The 21330-nt window shown below is 37.7% G+C and overlaps 3 protein-coding genes across 3 annotated transcripts in view; 1 reads left to right on the top strand and 2 right to left on the bottom strand.

Annotated features, from left to right (window-relative positions):
- Positions 1 to 21330, bottom strand: part of LOC134794744 (uncharacterized) — a 339323-nt gene that overhangs the window by 27520 nt on the left and 290473 nt on the right. The window lies entirely within an intron of this gene.
- On the top strand, positions 7155 to 9899 carry LOC134794738 (uncharacterized). Its single transcript, XM_063766520.1, has 3 exons — positions 7155 to 7626; positions 8178 to 8269; positions 9137 to 9899. Exons 1-3 carry the CDS (start codon positions 7389 to 7391, stop codon positions 9827 to 9829), a joined length of 1023 nt encoding a protein of 340 aa, XP_063622590.1. The 5' UTR covers positions 7155 to 7388; the 3' UTR covers positions 9830 to 9899.
- On the bottom strand, positions 8121 to 10479 carry LOC134794737 (uncharacterized). The gene is made up of 2 exons (XM_063766519.1): positions 9917 to 10479; positions 8121 to 9095 (listed from the first exon to the last, which is right to left on the bottom strand). The coding sequence occupies exons 1-2, from the start codon at positions 10343 to 10345 to the stop codon at positions 8280 to 8282; spliced, it is 1245 nt and encodes a 414-aa protein (XP_063622589.1). The 5' UTR covers positions 10346 to 10479; the 3' UTR covers positions 8121 to 8279.

The raw sequence follows: 21330 nt of genomic DNA, 5'->3' as shown, positions 1-21330 counted from the left end.
TTCGCTTGGGGCAACCGAAACGAGAGCTATCAAGTGTTCTACGAACACCTTAGCAACCGTTTCGGCTGTTATATCCTTTGTGGGAATCACTTCCGGCCATTTTGTTACCCTATCTATAATTGTGACGCAATATCTGAAATCGTTAGAGAGTGGCAACGGACCTATAATGTTAATATGCACATGTTCGAAACGTGAAGCGTTGTCGAACTCGCCTATTGGTGTGATGGTATGTCTCTGAATTTTTGACTTCTGACACGGAATACAACATTTTACAATATTTTTGATATCTGTGTTCATGCTCGGCCAGAAATATCTATTTTTAACCGCATGCCTTGTAGCAGAGATGCCGGGGTGACTCACGTTGTGAATTGTTTTAATTGCAAGTTCTCTGAAACGTAATGGTAGGTAAGGTCGGATGTTATCAGTTGATGTTTCGCAAGTTATTTTTATCCCGGATTCTGGCATTGTGATTAATTTAAATTGTAGATTATTTTGGGTTTTCAGATTCTGTAACTCAGCGTCGTTTTCTTGTGCTTCGGCTAACGATTTATAATCGATTAAACTAGGTATTGATATTTCATTTATCCTCGATAAGGCGTCGTCGGCCACTGTGTTTTTATCGCCTTCGATGTATTGGATTTTGTCACAAAATTGAGATATAAAGTCTAATTGTCTAGGTGAATCTGAAGGTGAGACCTTTTTTGTAAGTGCGAACGTTAATGGTTTGTGGTCTGTTAATACAGTTAATTCTTTGTCTTCTACCATGTGACGAAAATGCCTTATGGCCATGTAAATAGCTAATAACTCTCTGTCGAAAGTACTGTACCTACATTGGGTTTCGTTAGGTTTTTTCGAAAAGAAAGCTAGAGGTTCTAATTTATCACCTATCTGTTGATGTAAGGCGCCGCCTACGCAGTTTCCGGAAGCGTCAGTCATTAGAATTAGGGGTGCCGACACTTCGGGATGTGACAAAACTAAAGCTTCATTAATGCTTTTCTTACATTGGCTGAACGCTTCTAATGCACTTTTAGACCACGTAATTTTAGTTTTGTCATTCTTTCTAGCATTATGTAAGTACGCGTTTAATGGTGCTTGAATTTCAATTTTGGAATGCTTTGCCTATAGAAATTCATCATTCCTAGAAATCGCCGGAGTTCCTCGACTGTTTTTGGTAGCGGAAAGTTTGAAATGAGTTGCGTTTTATCTTCACTTGGTTTGATACCTTCCTTATTAATATGATAGCCGAGAAACATTAATTCTGATTTTCCAAATTCGCTTTTATTTGTGTTTATGGTAAGTCCGTAGTCGTTGAGTCGTTCTAGGACTAACTCTAAGTGTTTAATGTGTTGTTCTTTTGACTCGGAGCTAATAATTATGTCGTCTAAGTATGCGAATGCAAAATCGAGGTTTTTGAGTACAGTGTTGATTAACCTCTGGAAATCCTGCGCTGCGTTACGTAAGCCAAAATTCATCCTAGTATACTCGAATAATCCAAAAGGCGTGATTACAGCTGTTTTTGGAATATCCTCTGGTGCCATGGGTATATTATGGTAGGCTTTGCGCACATCGATTTTGGAAAATATTGTTTTACCTTTAAGTGTGTATGTGAAGTCTAAAAGTCTTGGTAATGGATAACGGTCAGGAATTCTTTGTGCGTTTAACCTACGATAATCACCGCAAGGTCTTGTTTCCTTTCCGTCCTTTTTATCGACACACACAAGTGCATTTGCCCAAGGACTATTAGATGGTCTACAAATGCCTAATTGCGTCATTCTTTCGAATTCCGCTTTGGCTAATTTGTATTTTTTTGGATTAAGTGGGCGTGCTTTTTCGTAAACTGGAGGACCATTTGTATAAATGTGATGTTGGACCTCATGTTTCGGATTTAATTTGAAATTCTCTTTTTTAGTGATGTCAGGGAATTTCTCTAATAATTTGTGATATTCATTATTGACGTCAAACGACCGAATAGTTGTTGGCTCGAAATCCTTTGAGATGCTAGCAGCTCGTGATAGTAGAGTAATTTTATCTATTATTTATTTATCGTATGGCATATGTACATGTCAATTTTATCTATTAGTTTCTTACCATGTAAATCTACTAATAATTTGTTAGCTACTAGAAAGTCGGCATTTATGATTGATCTTTGGACGTCTGCTAATATAAATTTCCAAATAAATGTACGACGTAAGCCGAGATCAATTGCTAAAGTTTTGTCGCCGTACGTTGGGGTCACCACTTTACCGTATGTAAGTATGTATGTAATTGTTAGAAAAATACATTTTTCATTCTTGTCTATGCTCCTTCTCTATAAAAAGCTGGGTGACCATAGACTAAATCTCTTTTTTACATTTATCCCGCCTATAGCTGTAAGTCATACCTGTGTCGTCCTAAATTAAATTAATAGAATATGTTTTAATTTTCAACTCCGAATTTACAATACAGTCGTTGTGTGATCATAATACCATACCATGAATATAATAATTGTGCATGACATGGAAGATTGTTTGATTTGTGTCCGCCACCACTAGAAAACCTTCCTGCGCTTTCGACTTTGCTAAAAGGTTAGTGGTCCAGACTGTACAGGTTACTGTTTTATCCCAGGAAGGGTTTTTAGAAAATTGAATAACAGGATCTGTGTGTATTCGTGTAGAATAAAACTTGAGTGTTGTCGACTTACACGATCACATGGTGATATAACCTCAAAATGGCGGAATCACAGTCAAATCATTTTGCTACTCATACTACTTCAATTGAAAAGCTGAACGGCCTGGATAACTATTTATCCTGGAAATTTGCCATCAAGATGATGTTAACGTTGGAAAACTTGTGGGGCTGCGTCGATGGTACTGATACGGACGGCGGCAAGGACGCGAGAGCGCTGGCGCGCATCTGCCTCTCAGTACAACCCAGCTTATATCAGTTAGTAAGAGACTGTATCACTTCTAAGGACGCGTGGAAAAAGCTCGCTGACGCCTTCGAAGACAAAGGACTTTACAGGAAAGTACTCCTACTAAGACAATTGCATAGAGTTGAGTACCACAATTTCTCCTGCATGTCTGAGTATATAGAAGGTGTGATGAAGCTCGTCGCCCAACTTTCTGATATAGGGAAGACTATTGAAGACGGCGAAGTAGCCGAAATATTGCTCTCCGGATTGCCCGAAGAATACAATGTTTTAGTATCTGGTTTAGAAACTGCTGGATTAACAAACACACTTACTAGTGAGATCGTCCGTACTCGACTGTTACAAGAAGATCATCGAAAAAGCCACATTCAGAACAACAATGACACTTCGACAGCATATATGATTAAGAAGAAGAACACCAAGCTTTTGTGCTCATACTGCAAGCGTAATGGACATGTCGCCCGCAGATGTTTTAAGAGGAAGCGTGAGGAAGGGAAGGCAAATAAGGAAGATCACACTCTGTATGCTGCGGCCTACTCCGCTTGCATCTCGGAAGACTTCATCGTTGATAGTGGCGCAACGGTCCACCTAGCGGGAAATCAAGAACTCCTTCATGAAACAAAAAAGAAGAAATGTTTGATATCTATTGCTAACGGAGAACAGCTTAGCAGTGAGCTTATAGGTAAAGTTCCTCTTAATAAGAAATCTTGTATAGATAATGTCATTTTTGTGCCACAGCTGGCAAGTAATTTATTATCAGTTAATCAAATTACTGAAAAAGATTGCATTGTAGTTTTTGATAAAAATTCCTGTATGATTTATAAAGAAAATTTATGTAAAATCACAGGCAACTGTTTCTTATCTGCTAATAAGTATAATGGGCTTTATAGACTTAAGTTGCAAGAGCAGCACATTCCCGAATTAGGTCACTCAGCGTCCCTTCACCCTAGGCAGGGACCACAGAGTGCCAACGCTGCTTAAATTTAACAATTCTTTCAAAAGCTAGAGCTATGTTGCTGGAAAGTGGTTTGGATGATCGTTACTGGGGTGAAGCTGTGATGACAGCAATTTATTTAAAAAATAGATCCCCTAGTAGATCATTATCAAATAAAATTCCTGAATATGAGTGGACTGGGTCCAAAATTGATCTGAGTCATTTGCGCGTCTTTGGCTGCATAGCATATTCCCATGTACCACATCAGAAAAGGCGTAAACTTGACGCTAAGGCTAAACAATATATATTTGTTGGTTATGGTGAAACATGTAAAGGCTATAGATTAATTGATCCCAGTAATCCTCACAGGGTAATTTACTCTCGACGTGTAGCTTTCTTAGAGGATAAATTTATGGATAAGACACCAGTTATGAGGCAGGATAGAGAGCATTTTATTGTACATGATCAATTGAATTTTACCAATTTTAATAATAAATCTTGTGATATTTTGCAGAATAATGAAAATGATTTAAATGATGATCATGTAGTTAGTGATAACTGTGATACTAGTGTTAATGAGAACTGTGATATTAGTGATAAGTCTAACATAAGGTCTAAAAATGTTTCAGATGCGGAAGCAACGCCCAATGCGCAGTCTCCGCACTCTGATCAGTACCTGTCGCTCGATGAAGATGGTGGTGATGAGGGTGATGTGAACCTGCACTCAGACACTCCATCCTCGCTGCCAGACCCATCACTTCGAGGAGGAGAGTCGACTTCACCGGTTGCTGCCGATGCGTCGACGTCTCGCCCCGTTCGCAGAACGAGAGGTATTTTCCCAGAGAGGTTTAATGATTTTGAACTATTATCGCTATATGTCACTGATAGTTATCAAGAAGAACCACAAACATACTCCGAGGCTATCAATTCCCCTGAAAAAACATGAATGGCTTACAGCCATGAGAATCGAACTTGATTCGATGGTTAAAAATAATGTATGGGAACTGGTAGACCGGCCTATGAATCAGAATGTTGTTAAAAATAAGTGGGTCTTTAAAAGAAAATTAGATACTGCGGGTAATCTTGTTGTTGATATAAAGCTCGTTTTGTTGCCTGTGGTTACAGTCAAAAGTAGGGTAAAATTTTTGGTTTGGATATCAATATGCCAATTGTAAGACATTAAACCCTCAGACTTTTGCTTAGTATTTCAAATCAGCCGGCGCTACGTTATGGTTCGTATAGACGTTACAACAGTTTTTTTTAACGGTAATCTTGATGAACCATCTATATGGAGCAACCAGCTGGTTTTGAAATAATATTAAAGTATGTTTACTGAGAAAAAGCATCGACGGCTTGAAGCAAGCAAGTCATGTAGAATGTAAAAGTTTATAGTCTTAAATGAAAATGGCTGCAAAGTTTATTGCGAGCCTTATGTTTATGTTAAGATAACCAAAGATGAATCTATTATCATTATTATGTCTTAGCATTATTTGTATAATTTCGTTATGGCTGTAAACAAAGTATAATGTGAGCCTTATCTTTATGCTAAGAAAAACAAAGATTTATATATTTTTCTAAGCATTTGTGTTTAGCAACGGCTGTATTGATGAACTGCTTTCATTTTTAAAGACTAACTTTGAAATTCAACTTTAAAGGATGTTTAAGGATTGTCTTGGTATGAAAGTTGTAACTAGACGCACTAGCTGATCTAGTCAACATAAATAATGATTGACCCAGCTGATCAATCGAAAATATTTTCATAAACTTTAAAACATCATTTATTATGTACAAATGTTAATTAAAATAAATACATGTAAGTAACTATAATGTATGCATTCAGTAAATTAATTTTAAATAAAAGCAAAACATTCTCACGAGAAATCCGAATCAACAAACAAAAAACTTAACTGAGTCAAGTTTCATAGTGGGCCATTAATCAGAAAAAGTGATTCGCTGAAACCAAAGAGAATGGAATGTGTATAGAGAATTACTGTCGGTGATTTTGTAGTCGCGAAGGTTATGCTGCCATCTGTTGACGCAGTATTGAAACTAAAGATGAAAATGTATAAAAATATCAATAAAACTTATATATTTACATATAGACATTAGGGCTTGCATTCCGGAATTCCGGAATTTCGAAATTCCGGAATCTCGGACAAATTTTCCGATATTACAATTCCGGAATTGATACAACTGAATATCGAAAATTCCGGAATTGGATTTAAGTACTTTTTTTAGGTTTTAATACGTTTATTATTAAAAATTGTTAAGAAACTACACTATACCGGTGATTTTTGTTGTTATTAAGTGCCTCTTAGTCATTCAGTGAACTACCTATAGTAAAGGTATATTTTACTTTTCCGTTTGCTACTTGCTTAGAATAAACAGAATATTCTGAATCCTACATAAGCTAATTTTAAGACTAGAAATTTAAAAATATTTGGACGTTTTATCTTCGATTCAGAGAGAATACTAGGTTAGGAAGAGTAGGAAGCTATTATTTATAAAATTATGCATCGAATGGTTTGCTAGCAACTATAGTTTCCCCAATTTGTTCCCCGTACCTATAATAGAAGTGAATAAGTGGTACCATTTTAATAAGGTGATAAAATAAGAGGTGAAAAAAAAACGTACTTCAAATTCAATTTCTCTTAAACAATACTTATCTTAATAAACGTTAAGTATCAGAATTTCACATTTTTTGTTGTTTTTTACTAAAAAATCGAATAAAAATATGATAAACCCTAATTCCGGAATTCCGGAATTGGAGTACAATATCGAAAATCAGTTCCGGAATTGGAAACCATCCGATATTGCAAGCCCTAATAGACATAAATGATTTTTATTAATTTTGGATCGCCATGTGCTTTGATCCGTGTTTTTTTACATTGATGTGCGTTAGAATTGTTAAATATCAAGGAAGTGGCGCCATCTGTTAGAGAGTAACTTTGTCTAGATTTCCGAGGCACGGGGTTTCTTTTGACTTTGCTTGTCTTATGGGAATCACATCTCTTTGCCAAAACTACTCAAGTTTGGTACTCGAGTTTAAAGGAAATAAATAACAAAGATCTTATATCGAAGTGCGTCTAACGCGTCAAATGCGTTTCGTTAATGTCTTTTATGGTTATAAATACCCCCACGCCAAGCTGGGAACTGATTATTCTATTTTTGTCCGTCGGATTGTAACGATCTCTGGCTCGCCCGTAAACGTTAAAACAAAGGTGTTATTTTAACGATTGGATGTTTGACTTTACGTAGCTACTACGCTGCTTTTTGTCAGACTGTTCAATTGTTAGTTCAGTGTAAATACTTAAGGTGGCGACTGACTTGTAACATTTCGGTGTAATGTAACGTGTTACAACCCGAGCATTACAACAGTCAGTGCAGCGAGCCGAGCCGCTCGACGCGAGCACCGCGTGCTCCACTCAGCTGTCGGTTTTTACGCGAATCCCTTTGAGTGTTACATTACAAGTCAGTACAGGTTCGCAAGTCGCCGCGAGTGCACTTCTTCCGTGATTGTGCTTTTGGAACAGGATTTTAATAAATATGGAATGGGATAAAGAGAAAGTTCTATTATTTATTGACAAATACAGAGATAAAGAAATACTGTGGGACCCCACGCACGGAGATCACTTCAATAAGTTTAAAAAAAACGATGCGTGGGTAGAATTATCCGAGGATATGAATATAACGGTTGAAGAGGCCAAGAAAAAAATTACCAGTTTACTTGCCTCACTAAGAAGAGAGAAGGCTAAAATAAAGAACAGCACTGGAACGGGCAAAGGTAAGTTTAAAATGTTTTTTTACGCGTCACTGGGCCTGGGCCCCGATTTTTGAGCAAGTGAGTGATTCGATATCACGTTTTTTCCATACAAAAAAACGTGATATCGAGTCACTCACTTGCTCAAAAATCACCCTCCAGGGCGGTAAGTGAGATTTGCCGCGGGGTAGCGGCAAATCTCACTTACCGCAAAGGACAAGACTTAAATTCGAACCACGGGCGGTAGGTAATAAACAGGGAGCGTACCTTTCGTGCCGATGATAGCAAATTGACGTCACGTTGCATATAAATATGTAGGATAATTCCAGTTAGTCTTATTGTAGTCATCAATCATTAATCATCAATCGTTTATTCATATGTGTTACATACATCATAAGTATCATGATGAATGATTGATAATTTCAGAAAAAATTGTATCATCCTATATGCAACCTGACGTCAATTTGATGTCATCGGCATGAAAGGTACGCTCCCTGGTAATAAAAAAAGGCCTCAAATCGCTTGTTTATAGTATTTATTTTTAAAGTGTCCTAATGATATTATTTATTTTTCAGGTGCCGACGAAATCTATACTAGTACATGGTTTGCATTTAAACCATTACTATTTGTGTTGGACCGAAATAAACCACGAAATACAAATGATACGGTAAGTTTTTCTAAGTATATCTTTCTTGCCAGTTCAAAGCTCCCTCCCGTGAACAGTATTCTGCAATTTCGTGGCGTATTTGTTTCGCTGTTGTACTTGTTCTACGCGGTCGCCTCTCCAAAGCGAAAAGGCTTGTAAGTTCGCTGTCGTTTCTCCAATTTCCTGGTCTAACAACTCCTTCTATTTCATGATCAAATGTCCCTGAAGGTGTGTAAATGTCACTGGATTCATCACTTTTTCTGAGATAGTTATGAAGATGCGTTATTGCCATTACTACTGAAGAGGCGTGGTTTGGTTCTAATAACATAGGCTTTCTTAACACTCGAAAAACTGCTGAAACTATACCAAATACGTTTTCCACTACTCTTCTCGCTCTGCTAAGTCTGTAATTAAATGTTCTCTCTATAGACCCTTTTGCATGGAATCCCGAGTAAACTTTCATTACATTTTCTGAAAGGGCAAAAGCTTCGTCACTAATGAAATAGTATGGGATGTCTAGAGTTCGCAAAGGTAATGGGTTGGGTTCAGGAATATTTAACGATTTATTTTTTATTCTTTGACAAAGTTCAGAGTTGTTAAATACACCGCCGTCCGATATTCTTCCTTGACATCCCGCATTTACATATACAAAGTTGTATTTAGCGTCAACTACAGCAAATAATACGACGCTAAAGAAATTTTTATAATTATAAAAATCACTTCCACTATTCATCGGTGATTGTATTATTACATGTTTGCCATCCATAGAGCCCAGGCAATGGGGGAAATTCCATAATGTGTCATATTGTTGTACTAAACCTTGCCATTCCTCAGGTGTTGTTGGCATCTGCAACAAACAATAATAATATTTTTTTATGTATTTTTTAGTTAAACCCCGATGAAGAAAGCGAGCAACGTGGTGCGACCGTGGATACAGTTTTGGACAACGGGTCACATACCGAGCGACCGATTCATGTCGCTAAAAAAAAGAAAAAAGCAGTCATGGATCCCGAGGAAATAATGGCTTCTACATATGACATTTTAAAAAAGACGTCAAGCGAGAAAAGTTCGAAAAGTTTGGACGAGTGTGACAGCTACGGAGCTTTCATTGCAAACAAATTGAGATCGTACTCTAACCAGACCAGAAACTACGTACAACACCATATTTCAAATATTTTATTCAATGCTGATCGGGGACAATATGAACGCAACTATGGTTACGGTTATTCGACTCGTCAAGGCTATTTTTCTACACCTGGACCAATTCAAACTCATTCTACAAGAACAACAACTTCGCAGCAATACAATTATTCCACACCTTCACCTCAAATGTCGGATTGCAGTCAAGATAGTGCTGGATTACAACGCCCAGATACTCACACCCTCACTTCAGCCCGCAATTATTCGTCACCTTCACCTCAAATGTCGGAGTGCAGTCAAGATACTGCTGGATTACAACGTCCAGATACTCACACCCTCACTTCATCCCAACGCAATTATTCCTCACCTTCACCTCAAATACCGGAGAACAGTGAAGAAACTGCCAGGTTCTTGCGAGAATTTGGCGACTTGATTGATTAGATATATAGAATGTGTAAGTCTTGGTTTCCTATTTTCAAATTACATTTTTAAATAAAAAATAACTAAAGCACATGTTGGTTTGCTTACCTTTATACAATTCTTCAATACTTTCACTATTGCTTCACTGACTTCCTTTACTATGAAGCCTATTCTCTGTCTAGAAATTTTAAAAAGATATTGCAAGCTTGTAAAAGAATCTCCAGAAGCGTAAAAACGTAGTGTAACTGCTAGCCTATCTGTAACAGATATAGCTTTTCTCAATCTTGTATCTTGCTTGCCCACTAACGGTCCAATTAAATTAATGAGTCGGTCGAAATCGGTAGACGACATTCTAATAAAGTTTCTGTATTGTCCAGTAAACTCTTGGTTTCGAAGAATATTCATTATATTCGTATCATAGTTCCTTCTTTGGTACAAATTAGATATCCAATATCGTTTCGTTTTTTTCTTCTTGTATTTTAGATAGCAATAACTTAGTACAATAAGTGAAGCACACGCGACCTCCATATCCGACATTTTGAAACAGAATGGAGCACAAACGAACAGAGCGCTCAGGGCGAGCGTTCGCCGCGTAGCTGTAATGTAACTGTAATGTAACACGATCGCCGCGAACGATACATTACACCGAAATGTTACAAGTCAGTCGCCACCTTTACGTGTGTTTTGGTGTTTTTTTGTGTTTTAGAGCCAGATTAGTGTCTGATTGCACGGTCAATCAACCGGAAACGCCTAACCTAGCGGTGATAAGCAGGCTTTTCCGGAAATCCAGTAGAGTGTTAGGTCCAGGTCGCGAGAGGGGCCTGGCGTCAACCTTTTTAGCTTTTTACCTACACAGGTGACGATTATACCTCTTACGTTCTCTTCAAGGTCTGACAGAGGGATGTGAGGATCTCACGTGTGGATCATTAAGAGTAATCTTTACTCACTGAAATCTGTTGGTAATTGAAGAAGCGTGGTCTTGTTATATATATTTATATATTCACATTTTATATTTGGAATAGGGCGCCTTATTCGTCAGTACCCTTGGCTACGGCCTACACTGCGGAGGGAGGCAATCACACAGACACTAGGGTTTGCAATACCTTGGTTTTGTCGGCCGAACGTTTACAGCTTAAATTAGGGTCCCTCTCACACACACTCCTCCCTGTAAAGATAGAGGTTCGCCTCTAGATTTACACATTAGAACAGGGACATTGGGGTAGAGTTGGGGTAGAGTTAGGGTAGAGTTAGGGTAGAGTCATTATTTGGGTGTTAGGGTTATTTATTATTTCTTTCTTTATTATTATTTATTCTCTCACATATATTTTGGTTACACACAGTGTTAAAATCATTAGAGTGTTAACTGTTTTAAAATACAGAATAAAATTAAAGTCTAGTTTCAGTAGCATATGGATGGGTTACTGAGGTTCGTACATTAGATATGATTTAAAGGAAATACATTATTATATTGGGTGAGATAGGGGAACAAAGTTATTTGAGGACATACTAAATAATTTTGTTATAGGGAGCTAGTGACAGGCGAAGCAGTTCACTAGTGCCAATTTGAGCTTTTCTATATCGGGGTATCTAAGGGTATTAAATCATGTTTAATAGACGATTGCTTCAGTATTCCATACATTTATAGTAAGAATATTCAGATGAGTTTCTTGGCGTTTCTTCTTGTCTGAAAATAGGTTCCGAAACGCAGATAAAAGTAAATATTACATAGTGCTTAGGAATATCTATTAAAAACAAAACAAAATAAAATAGGTATTATTTAGTTTAGAGACCCGTCTTCATCCGAGGCGTGACAGTAGATAAAGTATGTTTGTACGTATTAATATTTGCATCATTTACATATAAATATTTTCCTTTAGCTAGCTAGGTTAGCGAATGGATATAAAAGGAAAATATAATTACAAACAACAAGGGCTTATACTACTGTTCATGGTAACTGGTCACGGTAGGGCTCGGTAGGAGATAAATTCTAAAAAAATATAATTTATTATTTATTCTTCATATGATTTTATTTTTCATACGATAGTGTTATAATATGGAAATATAGTAGCAATATTTACAATTACATAGGGTATTTTAGGGGAAATATATTAAATCCAAATCTAATCAGTCTGCACATAAAAGACGATGGGTACTAAGGTTCACAACGTATTAATTTCACTAGACGATCACATGGCCAAATTAATCTATTTTTCTTAATTTATAATCAATTCTGGTTGAGTTCTATTAAAGTAGATTAGTTAGTAGGGGGTTAAGGTACAAAGTAACTGTAACATATAATATCACTGTATTAGATCAGTCATACTTCATAAGGCGCATTTTGGCTAAATTTTGCATGAGTAATTGTAACTCTGTATCTACTCCATTGCCAGTAAATTGCAAGCTAGATGAATCTGATAAGCTGTATTTACAAGATGAGTAATTTTAATCCAGACAGCTTTTAGTGTCACTTATGTACTTATTACTACTGTGCACCCACTCGGATGTATCTTACGCTTGCAGTCAGCTGATTTAGTATAGTACAGTCAGCAATGTTTTCGACTAGAGTTGTAACACTTTAGGGTAGTCACCCAGTGTTATAAACGTCTGAATGTTATTATAGATAGGTACTTTATAGGTTAGAAAAGTAGATGTTTGTTTGGTAAGAATTTGGAGGTTGATATACGTTCTACACGGGTATTAGAGTAGATAGGTCAAGGTCGGAGACCCGTTTGTTGTTTCTAATCTTCACATATACGCTTTTGGATATATTGAGAGGATAAAACTTACCGATATGGTAGGTCAACTATCATCCATAAATCGTCGCATCTAGCGCATCCATTTTTCGTTCCTGCGTTGCGCGGGGACATAAATACTTTGTTTTCTTTAGGGTTTACACATTTCACAATTGAAATACACTTGTAACATGGTTATACTACGTATAAATAGCTTTAATTTGGTAAAACGGGTTGAATCGGTGTTGTTTATTGTCGCAGTAAAAACATTGACGTCCGTCAATGACAGTTGGTGTGTTGTCTGTGGTTTTGCACAAACAATCAGTCAAACATAAAGAGTATTTATGAATAAACATTTGGTATGTGTTCTTTTATCTTTTTGCAATTCGTAGTTATAAATAATGTCCTTATTTTTAGCTTTCGAAATTAGTAATTCTTTTTATTTTTGATGACTTAGGTTTTCTTTGAGCTGGATCCGGTCGGTTGCGATGTCATTGAATGGGAGGTTTTCCATTCACCACTTTGTCTGTGGCTTTGCCATTTCCATTTCGCTTGATCACTGGAAGATTACGTGACAAGATGTGAGACGTAATTTCGATATTATGTCGGTAATTAATTCATGGGGTATGTATTTTATTTAAAGATTGTATTTCCTAAAACTCTGTTAAATTCGGTGTTCAATGTTGTAATCGTTGATATATTTTGTTCCAGCTTGACCCAAAATATGCTTAACTTAGCTTCATATGCGTCTGTAATGGCGGCATAACCTTTTTTCACCTCTTTCAAACCAACTTGGTGAGTTGTTCACGCTTTCTAAATATACGGAAGGAAAGGCGAAGTTGTTTATTGTCAATTGCAATTTAGCTAATGTCGTGTTTTGGTGTGAATTTCCAGCGATTCCGTGACAAAGATGAAACATCATCTTGTTTCACCGCGTGGGCATACGTCGCCACGGCTGGTGTCTAATATAAGGGACTCGGCTTAGAAACCGGTAAGGATTTTTTAATCTCATTATTTCCTCAAGCTAAATCGCGCTTTGTCCCAATTAAATTTAAAATATAACTTGTTATAACATAACCTCTCTAAAACCTAGAACATTCTCTTTGTTTCTAGGGTCCCTTTTTGCCCCTTGGCGTGGCCCTTGGCCCTTGGTCCCTTCTTGGCCTTATGGCTGTTGGAAGATCTAGGGTGATGGCGCACCATGCTAGTTGGGAAGCCGTCTTCTCCACTTAATTTTTGGACTCGAGGTGAAGTGTTTATTCGATAAAACTGTGAGTTAAAAACTTATATTTACATTAGTGACTGTGTTCCTTTGCCGGAAACGATAAGCCATATTTAAGTCTGAACTTTGTTTTTACGGGAACTTTCTACATGGTAAATTCTATTATTAATATACAACCTGTAATTCCTATGTAGGATTTTGTGTGTATTACAGGCCCAAATATGCCTGAGATGTACTTAAGTTAAATTTAATTAGTAATAGTTACGGTACGTAATTTAAATGTTAAGTCTAGAGGCCGTAGCAGGCCTTATTGTGGTGCAAAGTGAATAAAAGCATTAAGTAAATAAATTTGTATTTTCATTTGGATATGTCATACGTTTGATGGGTATAGTATCCTGGCGTCCTATTTTAAATATTTGGATATCTATTCTCACTCCATAGGGGTAGAAACCACGACCCTATCTCTGTCCGTAGTTAGCCGTAAGCATTTGTGAATTTTTAAGTAGGTAGATCTTGGGGGTTCTGGACCACTTCATGGAAACACGTTTCCGTTTGCGGAAACCGTCTTAAAAATATAAAATATAATTTTCTCTATATCCAGGGCTCACCCTCACCTATTACAGAGTCATTGGCATGTCGCTAAACGAGTTCTTAAATATTTAGCTGGAACTCTAAATTATGGTCTTTGTTTTCAAAGAAATAATGATTTAGATAATGTAGCTTATGCCGATAGTGATTGGGCAGATGACTTGTCAGATCGCAGATATACTGGCTGTTATGAATTGGTGAATTTGAGTATATTGCCATGTATGTAAAGATATCTGTTTTATTAAGAATTTCTTGTCAGAAATAATTGACAAACATTTTGATGTTATCATGTACATATTAATGACAGTGCTCATAAGTTGTTATTAGACTTAGAATATTCCCATGATAAAAGAACTTAGCATATTGATTTGCGATACAGGATAATAATTAATGTTGTGTATTTATCTACAGATAGTGCTTGCTGACGTATTTACTAAGCCTCTGTGTATTGAAAAACATACATGTTTTGTAAAGGGTTTAAAATTGAAATGTATAGAATGTTAGTGCATTCATTCACATTTGAAATTTTGCTTCTTCCTTTTTATTTTATTAACATGTATGTACCTGTAGTTATATCACAGAGCTTTTTATTACAGAAGCATATAAGGAGGAGTGTTAGAAAAATACATTTTTCATTCTTGTCTATGCTCCTTCTCTATAAAAAGCTGGGTGACCATAGACTAAATCTCTTTTTTACATTTATCCCGCCTATAGCTGTAAGTCATACCTGTGTCGTCCTAAATTAAATTAATAGAATATGTTTTAATCTTCAACTCCGAATTTACAATACAGTCGTTGTGTGATCATAATACCATACCATGAATATAATAATTGTGCATGACATGGAAGATTGTTTGATTTGTGTCCGCCACCACTAGAAAACCTTCCCGCGCTTTCGACTTTGCTAAAAGTAATTGGGTACTACTATGGGATCAGAAGGTACGGTAAATAAATTAAAAGATGCGTGTTCATCTTTACCGTATGTAAGTATGTATGTAATTGGGTACTACTATGGGATCAGAAGGTACGGTAAATAAATTAAAAGATGCGTGTTCATCTTTACCGTATGTAAGTATGTATGTAATTGGGTACTACTATGGGATCAGAAGGTACGGTAAATAAATTAAAAGATGCGTGTTCATTAGTTGGTGTTTACTATGAGACTAATCTTACGCGCCGAGCGCAGTCGGCTCTAACTTATCCTATACCTATATACTACGGATACATATGTTATGGTGGTGGCGGGGAGACTCGCCACAATGGTATTGGGCTCCCATAGACGGACCACATGGAGCAGTCGGACAGCTACAAGCAGCCGGTGTATGGTGGGTTTTAAAGATCTAACCCCTGTATAGTTGTAGCAGTACATTTACCTTATAAAATACTTGTAGTTTACATATGTAGTTTTATTAGCATCATTGTAGATAGCAATTTATTCTTTCAGACAAACGAGTGAACAGTCCACAAGAGACGATAGAGACGACAGCTGCGGTCGTCTCGTGTTTTGGCGAGCTTTTTGACAGCGTCAATGGATCGCCAGGCCAAGGCAAAGGCAAACTATGTGCCGTCAAAGAAACTTCAATCAAGCCATAAGGATTTTTGGCTAAATGCTAATATAAGAACATTGCAAAGTATGTCATTTTTAGACTCACAGCAAACTGGCGATACGTAATGGCCAGCCAAGGCATGTACGCGTTCCGTGCTTGGGTGGATAACCACATTAAAAAGTTTCCTGGGATTGTCAAAAATATTATATTTTCTACATACTCGTACAAAGTCAAATACTTTTACCCTCGTTTTGTCAATGAGGATCCGATCGAAAACTTCTTTGGTCGTATAACAGCAATTAATTACAGAAATGTAAATCCCGACGCAAACACTTTTATATATTCTTTTAAATCTATAGTCCTCTCAAATATCTTGGCTCAACTGTGAAGACGATGACGGCGAAACCCTAATTAATTTAAGTAATCTGTTCTTAACAACATGACCTCAGGATGAGAAAGAAGACTGGCCCAGAAATTTAAATACGCCGTCATCGTCTTCAGTCCCCTTGTCCCGTCAAGACAAAATTAATTATAGAGAAATTGTAACTGAAAGAATGAACGTCCAAACGTCCGCGTATACGGCAGGATACATATGCCGAAAAATAACAAAAAAAAAGCATACTGTAGGGGCTGTCCATAAATTACGTCATCGATTTTTATACCCCCCCCCACTATAATCATCCAAAAATCATGCTTCAAATGACCCCATTTCCTCCTACTTCATGCTACCGTCATCCGATGTCCAGACCCCCCCCCCCCCTAATTTGAAATGACGTAATTTATGAATAGCCCCGTAATGAATGTGCAAAAAGTTATACGACAGAAGAAAAGCAAGGGATCCATGAATACATTCAACATAGTGACAAGAGATTGAAAAATGCCAATTTGAATAACCCAAATTCGAGAATAGTATGTTGGTATAGGGAATGTGCCCAAATAATACACATTTATTTAAACGCGGCATGCCATTCAAATAATATTAAATAAATATTATTGCTATAATAAAATCACACTGCAACTTGTCTTGGCTGGGATGTAAAAGTCATAAAATATTAATAAATAAATAAATATTTTATGACTTTTACATCCCAGCCAAAATATTTATAAAAAAATATTTTATGACTTTAGTAATTTTTTTAGTAATTGCAGGTACACAACTGGTGTAACATCATAAACAGAATTTTAAATGGCAAAATTGAAGAAAAATATATTTTAAAAATGCATACTTTGCACGTTAATGCATATAAAAAATACAAAGCGCATCGTTTACGACAAAAAGCAACATAAGATTAAAAATAAATAATATTTAAACACATTCCTTCTCTAGTTTTATTTTTGTTCTCCTTTTTGAAAGTATTTAACCGGTTATTTCTTATCAGTCGCTTATCAGAAGTTGACCTGTGCATATCTCACGCAATTATTCACTGGCATCACCTGGATAAAATGGACACCACAGAAACTGAAGCCAGCCAAGTCATCGTCTTGCTGAATCAAGGCCTTAAGAGCGCTATTACATTTCGGCGTTGAGCGAGTTTAGGTATTTTACGCGCTGCGGCAGGCCGTGCGAGCTCAGTACGCCGATCCCTTCTACCACACTCGCACTACAATGATGGATTAAACATTCTTGATCCTTCGCGAAGCATATTGAAATCAAGCATAACAACACTAACTGTACTTAACTTTTAAAGTTCTAAAACTGTTATTTGGTAAGTACGAAAATACTAAATGCAGTGCAAATGTACATAGGGGCTGTTCATAAATTACGTCATCTATTTTTGACGATTTTTGACCCCCCCCCCACCCCTCAAATCATCCAAAAATCAAGCTTCGGATGAATCTGTTTCCTCCTACGTCATGTTACCATCATCCGATGTCCAGACCCCCCCCCCCCCCCACTCCTCCCATTTGAAACGACGTAATTTATGAATAGCCCCATACTCGTACTTATGAAGGTATATTACTCGAAAGAAATTATAGGTACCTACTCGCTTATTTACATGTTTCGTCATTGCATTTGGTACCTATAGGTTGTAAAGTTTGTATCAACGAGGGTTTAAAAACGAACTGGTACTGAGGATCTGATGATGATTAAGGTGGTCACGGATACCAATCAACCATGTAGTAACATGATTAGGCTCGTTTGATTCGTCTCAACAAGATCTTTGACACTGAAGATACACAGGGTCTGATGATGGAGCTGGAAGGTGGCCACGGGTACCAGTCTATCATGTAACTAAACAACTTCGTGTTTGGGCTCGTTTGATTCGTCTCAACAAGATCTTTGAGACAAGACAGTACTCAGGGTCTGATGATGGAGCTGGAAGGTACCATTACCAATCAACCATGCAACTAAACCACATCGTGTTTAGGATCGTTTGATTCGTCTCAACAAGATCTTTGACACTAATAGGTGATACTCAGAGTCTGATGATGGAGCTGGAAGGTGGTCACCGGTACCAATCAACCATGCAACTAAACCACTTCGTGTTTAGGCTCGTTTTATTCGTTTCAACAAGATCTTTGACACAAGATAGTACTCAGGGTCTGATGTTGGAGCCGGAAGGTGGTCACCGATACCAACCGGTCAACTATATACCATCTTATTGCGAGGAATCAAACGAGCCCAAACACGAAGTGGTTCAGTTACATGGTAGACTGGTACCCGTGGCCACAGTCCAGCTCCATCATCAGACCCTGAGTACTAACTTGTGTCAAAGATCTTGTTGCGACGAATCGAACGAAGCCAAACACGAAGTGGTTTAGTTGCATGGTTGATTGGTACCGGTCACCACCTTCCGGATCCATCATCAGACCCTCAGTACTACCTTGTGTCAAAGATCTTGTTGCGACAAATCAAACGAGCCCAAACACGAAGTGGTTCAGTTACATGGTAGACTGGTACCCGTGGCCACCTTCCAGCTCCATTATCAGATCCTGAGTACTATCTTGTGTCTAAGGTCTTGTTGAGACGAATCAAACGAGCCTAAACACGAAGTGGTTTAGTTGCATGGTTGATTGGTACCGGTGACCACCTTCCGGCTCCAACATCAGACCCTGAGTACTATCTTGTGTCAAAGATCTTATAGAAACGAATAAAACGAGCCTAAACACGAAGTGGTTTAGTGGCATGGTTGATTGGTACCGGTGACCACCTGCCGGCTCCATCATCAGACCCTGAATACTATCTTGTGTCAAAGATCTTGTTGAGACGAATCAAACGAGCCTAAACACGAAGTGGTTTAGTTGCATGGTTGATTGGTACCGGTGACCACCTTCCGGCTCCATCATCAGACCCTGAGTATTATCTTGTGCCAAAGATCTTGTTGAGACGAATCAAACGAGCCCAAACACGAAGTGGTTTAGTTGCATGGTTGATTGGTACCGGTGACCACCTTCCGGCTCCATCATCAGACCCTGAGTACTATCTTAAGTCAAAGATCTTGTTGAGACGAATAAAACGAGCCTAAACACGAAGTGGTTTAGTTGCATTGTTGATTGGTACTGGTGACCACCTTCCGGCTCCATCATCAGACCCTGAGTACTATCTTAAGTCAAAGATCTTGTTGAGCTGAATCAAACGAGCCCAAACACGAAGTGGTTTAGTTGCATGGTTGATTGGTACCGGTGACCACCTTCCGGCTCCATCATCAGACCCTGAGTACTATCTTGTGTCAAAGATCTTGTTGAGATGAATAAAACGAGCCTAAACACGAAGTGGTTTAGTTGCATGGTTGATTGGTACCGGTGACCACCTTCCGGCTCCATCATCAGACCCTGAGTACTATCTTGAGTCAAATAAATACATATAGAATGTCAGGTCGTTTCAAATATTTTTAATCCTGTCCGGTAGTTTATTAAACTGTACCATTATAAATTATAATACTATAAAAACAGTGCTAGGATCAAAGTCTCTCGTTGCGGTTTACACGCACACAGTATAGCGTTTTACACGGCGCCCGCCGCACACAATGATAAAAAACCTCGTCGTCGCCGTTGAAAATGTGCGGAGCCGACCGACACACGTCCTGCCTCTACAAGCTCTGCCGCGGCACTGAGCTGGCGCAGCGCGCGTCATCGGTAATATAGAGTAGTTTTCAAAAAATTGCCAAAAAATTATAGTAGAATTTCATAAACACTAATGTATACCAACAGTATAAGCAAACGTTGCAGATTGCTTGAGTATGAAAATGACTTCGATATTAAGTAGATTTTCGTAGGAATTGACACTTGTTTCGGAGAGAAAATCGAGTTCGTTTTACTTTGATTTTCTCTTTCTCAAAGGTATGTAGGAAAAATATAGTTTGATATGCCTAAAGTACAGGGTATTAGTAATACAAAATAGCCAGGTTTAGCAGAGTAAAATTCTCAACATTTCCAAATAAGAGCTCGCCATTCAGTGCTTCACGGGGTTTTTCGGAAACGACCATCAGAAAAAAAATCATTACTAATTTAATAAGTCCTTTTTCTAATATTTACAACGATATTTATAAAGATAAGAAGACGCTTTTACTGGAACAAGTACTCATTGTTTCTAATAATGAGCGCAAAGTCCTGAATTTCGTCGACTAGTATCATCAATTTTGCATTATTTCGACTTTTCTTGTAAGAGCGCTCTTAAGCAGCGTGAAGTTGCTGAACAGCTGAATTTAAGTCAGTCTGCTGTCTCCAGAGTCTACCAAAACCAAAAGAAAATCAATAGCAACTTGTGGCACTGCTACTTAGATTCTCATATTGGTAACGTAGGACATAACCTACTAAACATGAATGTCATATTTTTGACAAAATAACATATACTCGAGCATGATGATATAAAGTGTTAGTAGTAGTGTCCGGGGGATCGAACCCGGGCCGCATGAGGCGATCCCGAATACACCACCGCGGATGCTTTCATTTGAGATGGTAACACAGATTTTTCTTTTGCAGACAAGCTCGGACGAATTATCCACTGATGCTGATGGTAACTTGTTAGACAAACGTATCCAGGAGTCTTCTCGTGAGAGACATTTCACATCAAAAAATGCTATTGATAATATTGATAGTGATTTAAGTCACATCAGCAATTCTCCAATTAATTTATCAAACCCGTATCATTATTAACCATAGGATAAAACAAGTAGAATATTGTACCACTAATATTGAAGAAAATCCGCGACCCCCAAAACATAAAGTTATTCGTGGAAGGGATTATTGTTTTTACTGCGAAATCTCAGTACTAAATTTGGCACGACATTTGTTTAGATAGGTAAGGACACCTACGAAATCGGGGTACAAGAAATTTTAAGTTATCCAAAAAAAGTGTTATGAGAAATGTTGGAAATATAATTAGTCTATGTCTATGCCGTACATTAGCTGTAAATTATTTGATCTGTGGTCTTCCTCTTTACTCTCTGGCTCCTCAGCCGCCGTAAGGCCCGTACGGCCCGTAAAGGCCAG

This window comes from Cydia splendana, chromosome 11 (genome assembly GCF_910591565.1).
Source record: "Cydia splendana chromosome 11, ilCydSple1.2, whole genome shotgun sequence".
NCBI lineage: Eukaryota > Metazoa > Arthropoda > Insecta > Lepidoptera > Tortricidae > Cydia > Cydia splendana.
The sequence above is the reverse complement of the archived record's forward strand: the minus strand, read 5'-3'. Positions and strand labels throughout refer to the sequence as shown.

Bases quoted from the DNA above. Each gene is read 5' to 3' on its own strand.
- LOC134794738 (XM_063766520.1), top strand. From the start codon at position 7,389: ATGGAATGGGATAAAGAGAAAGTTCTATTATTTATTGACAAATACAGA. The intron at 7,627-8,177 runs GTAAGTTTAAAA...TTTATTTTTCAG, and splicing joins CAGCACTGGAACGGGCAAAG to GTGCCGACGAAATCTATACT. The intron at 8,270-9,136 runs GTAAGTTTTTCT...TGTATTTTTTAG, and splicing joins CACGAAATACAAATGATACG to TTAAACCCCGATGAAGAAAG.
- LOC134794737 (XM_063766519.1), bottom strand. From the start codon at position 10,345: ATGTCGGATATGGAGGTCGCGTGTGCTTCACTTATTGTACTAAGTTAT. The intron at 9,096-9,916 runs GTAAGCAAACCA...TGTTTGTTGCAG, and splicing joins TATTGAAGAATTGTATAAAG to ATGCCAACAACACCTGAGGA.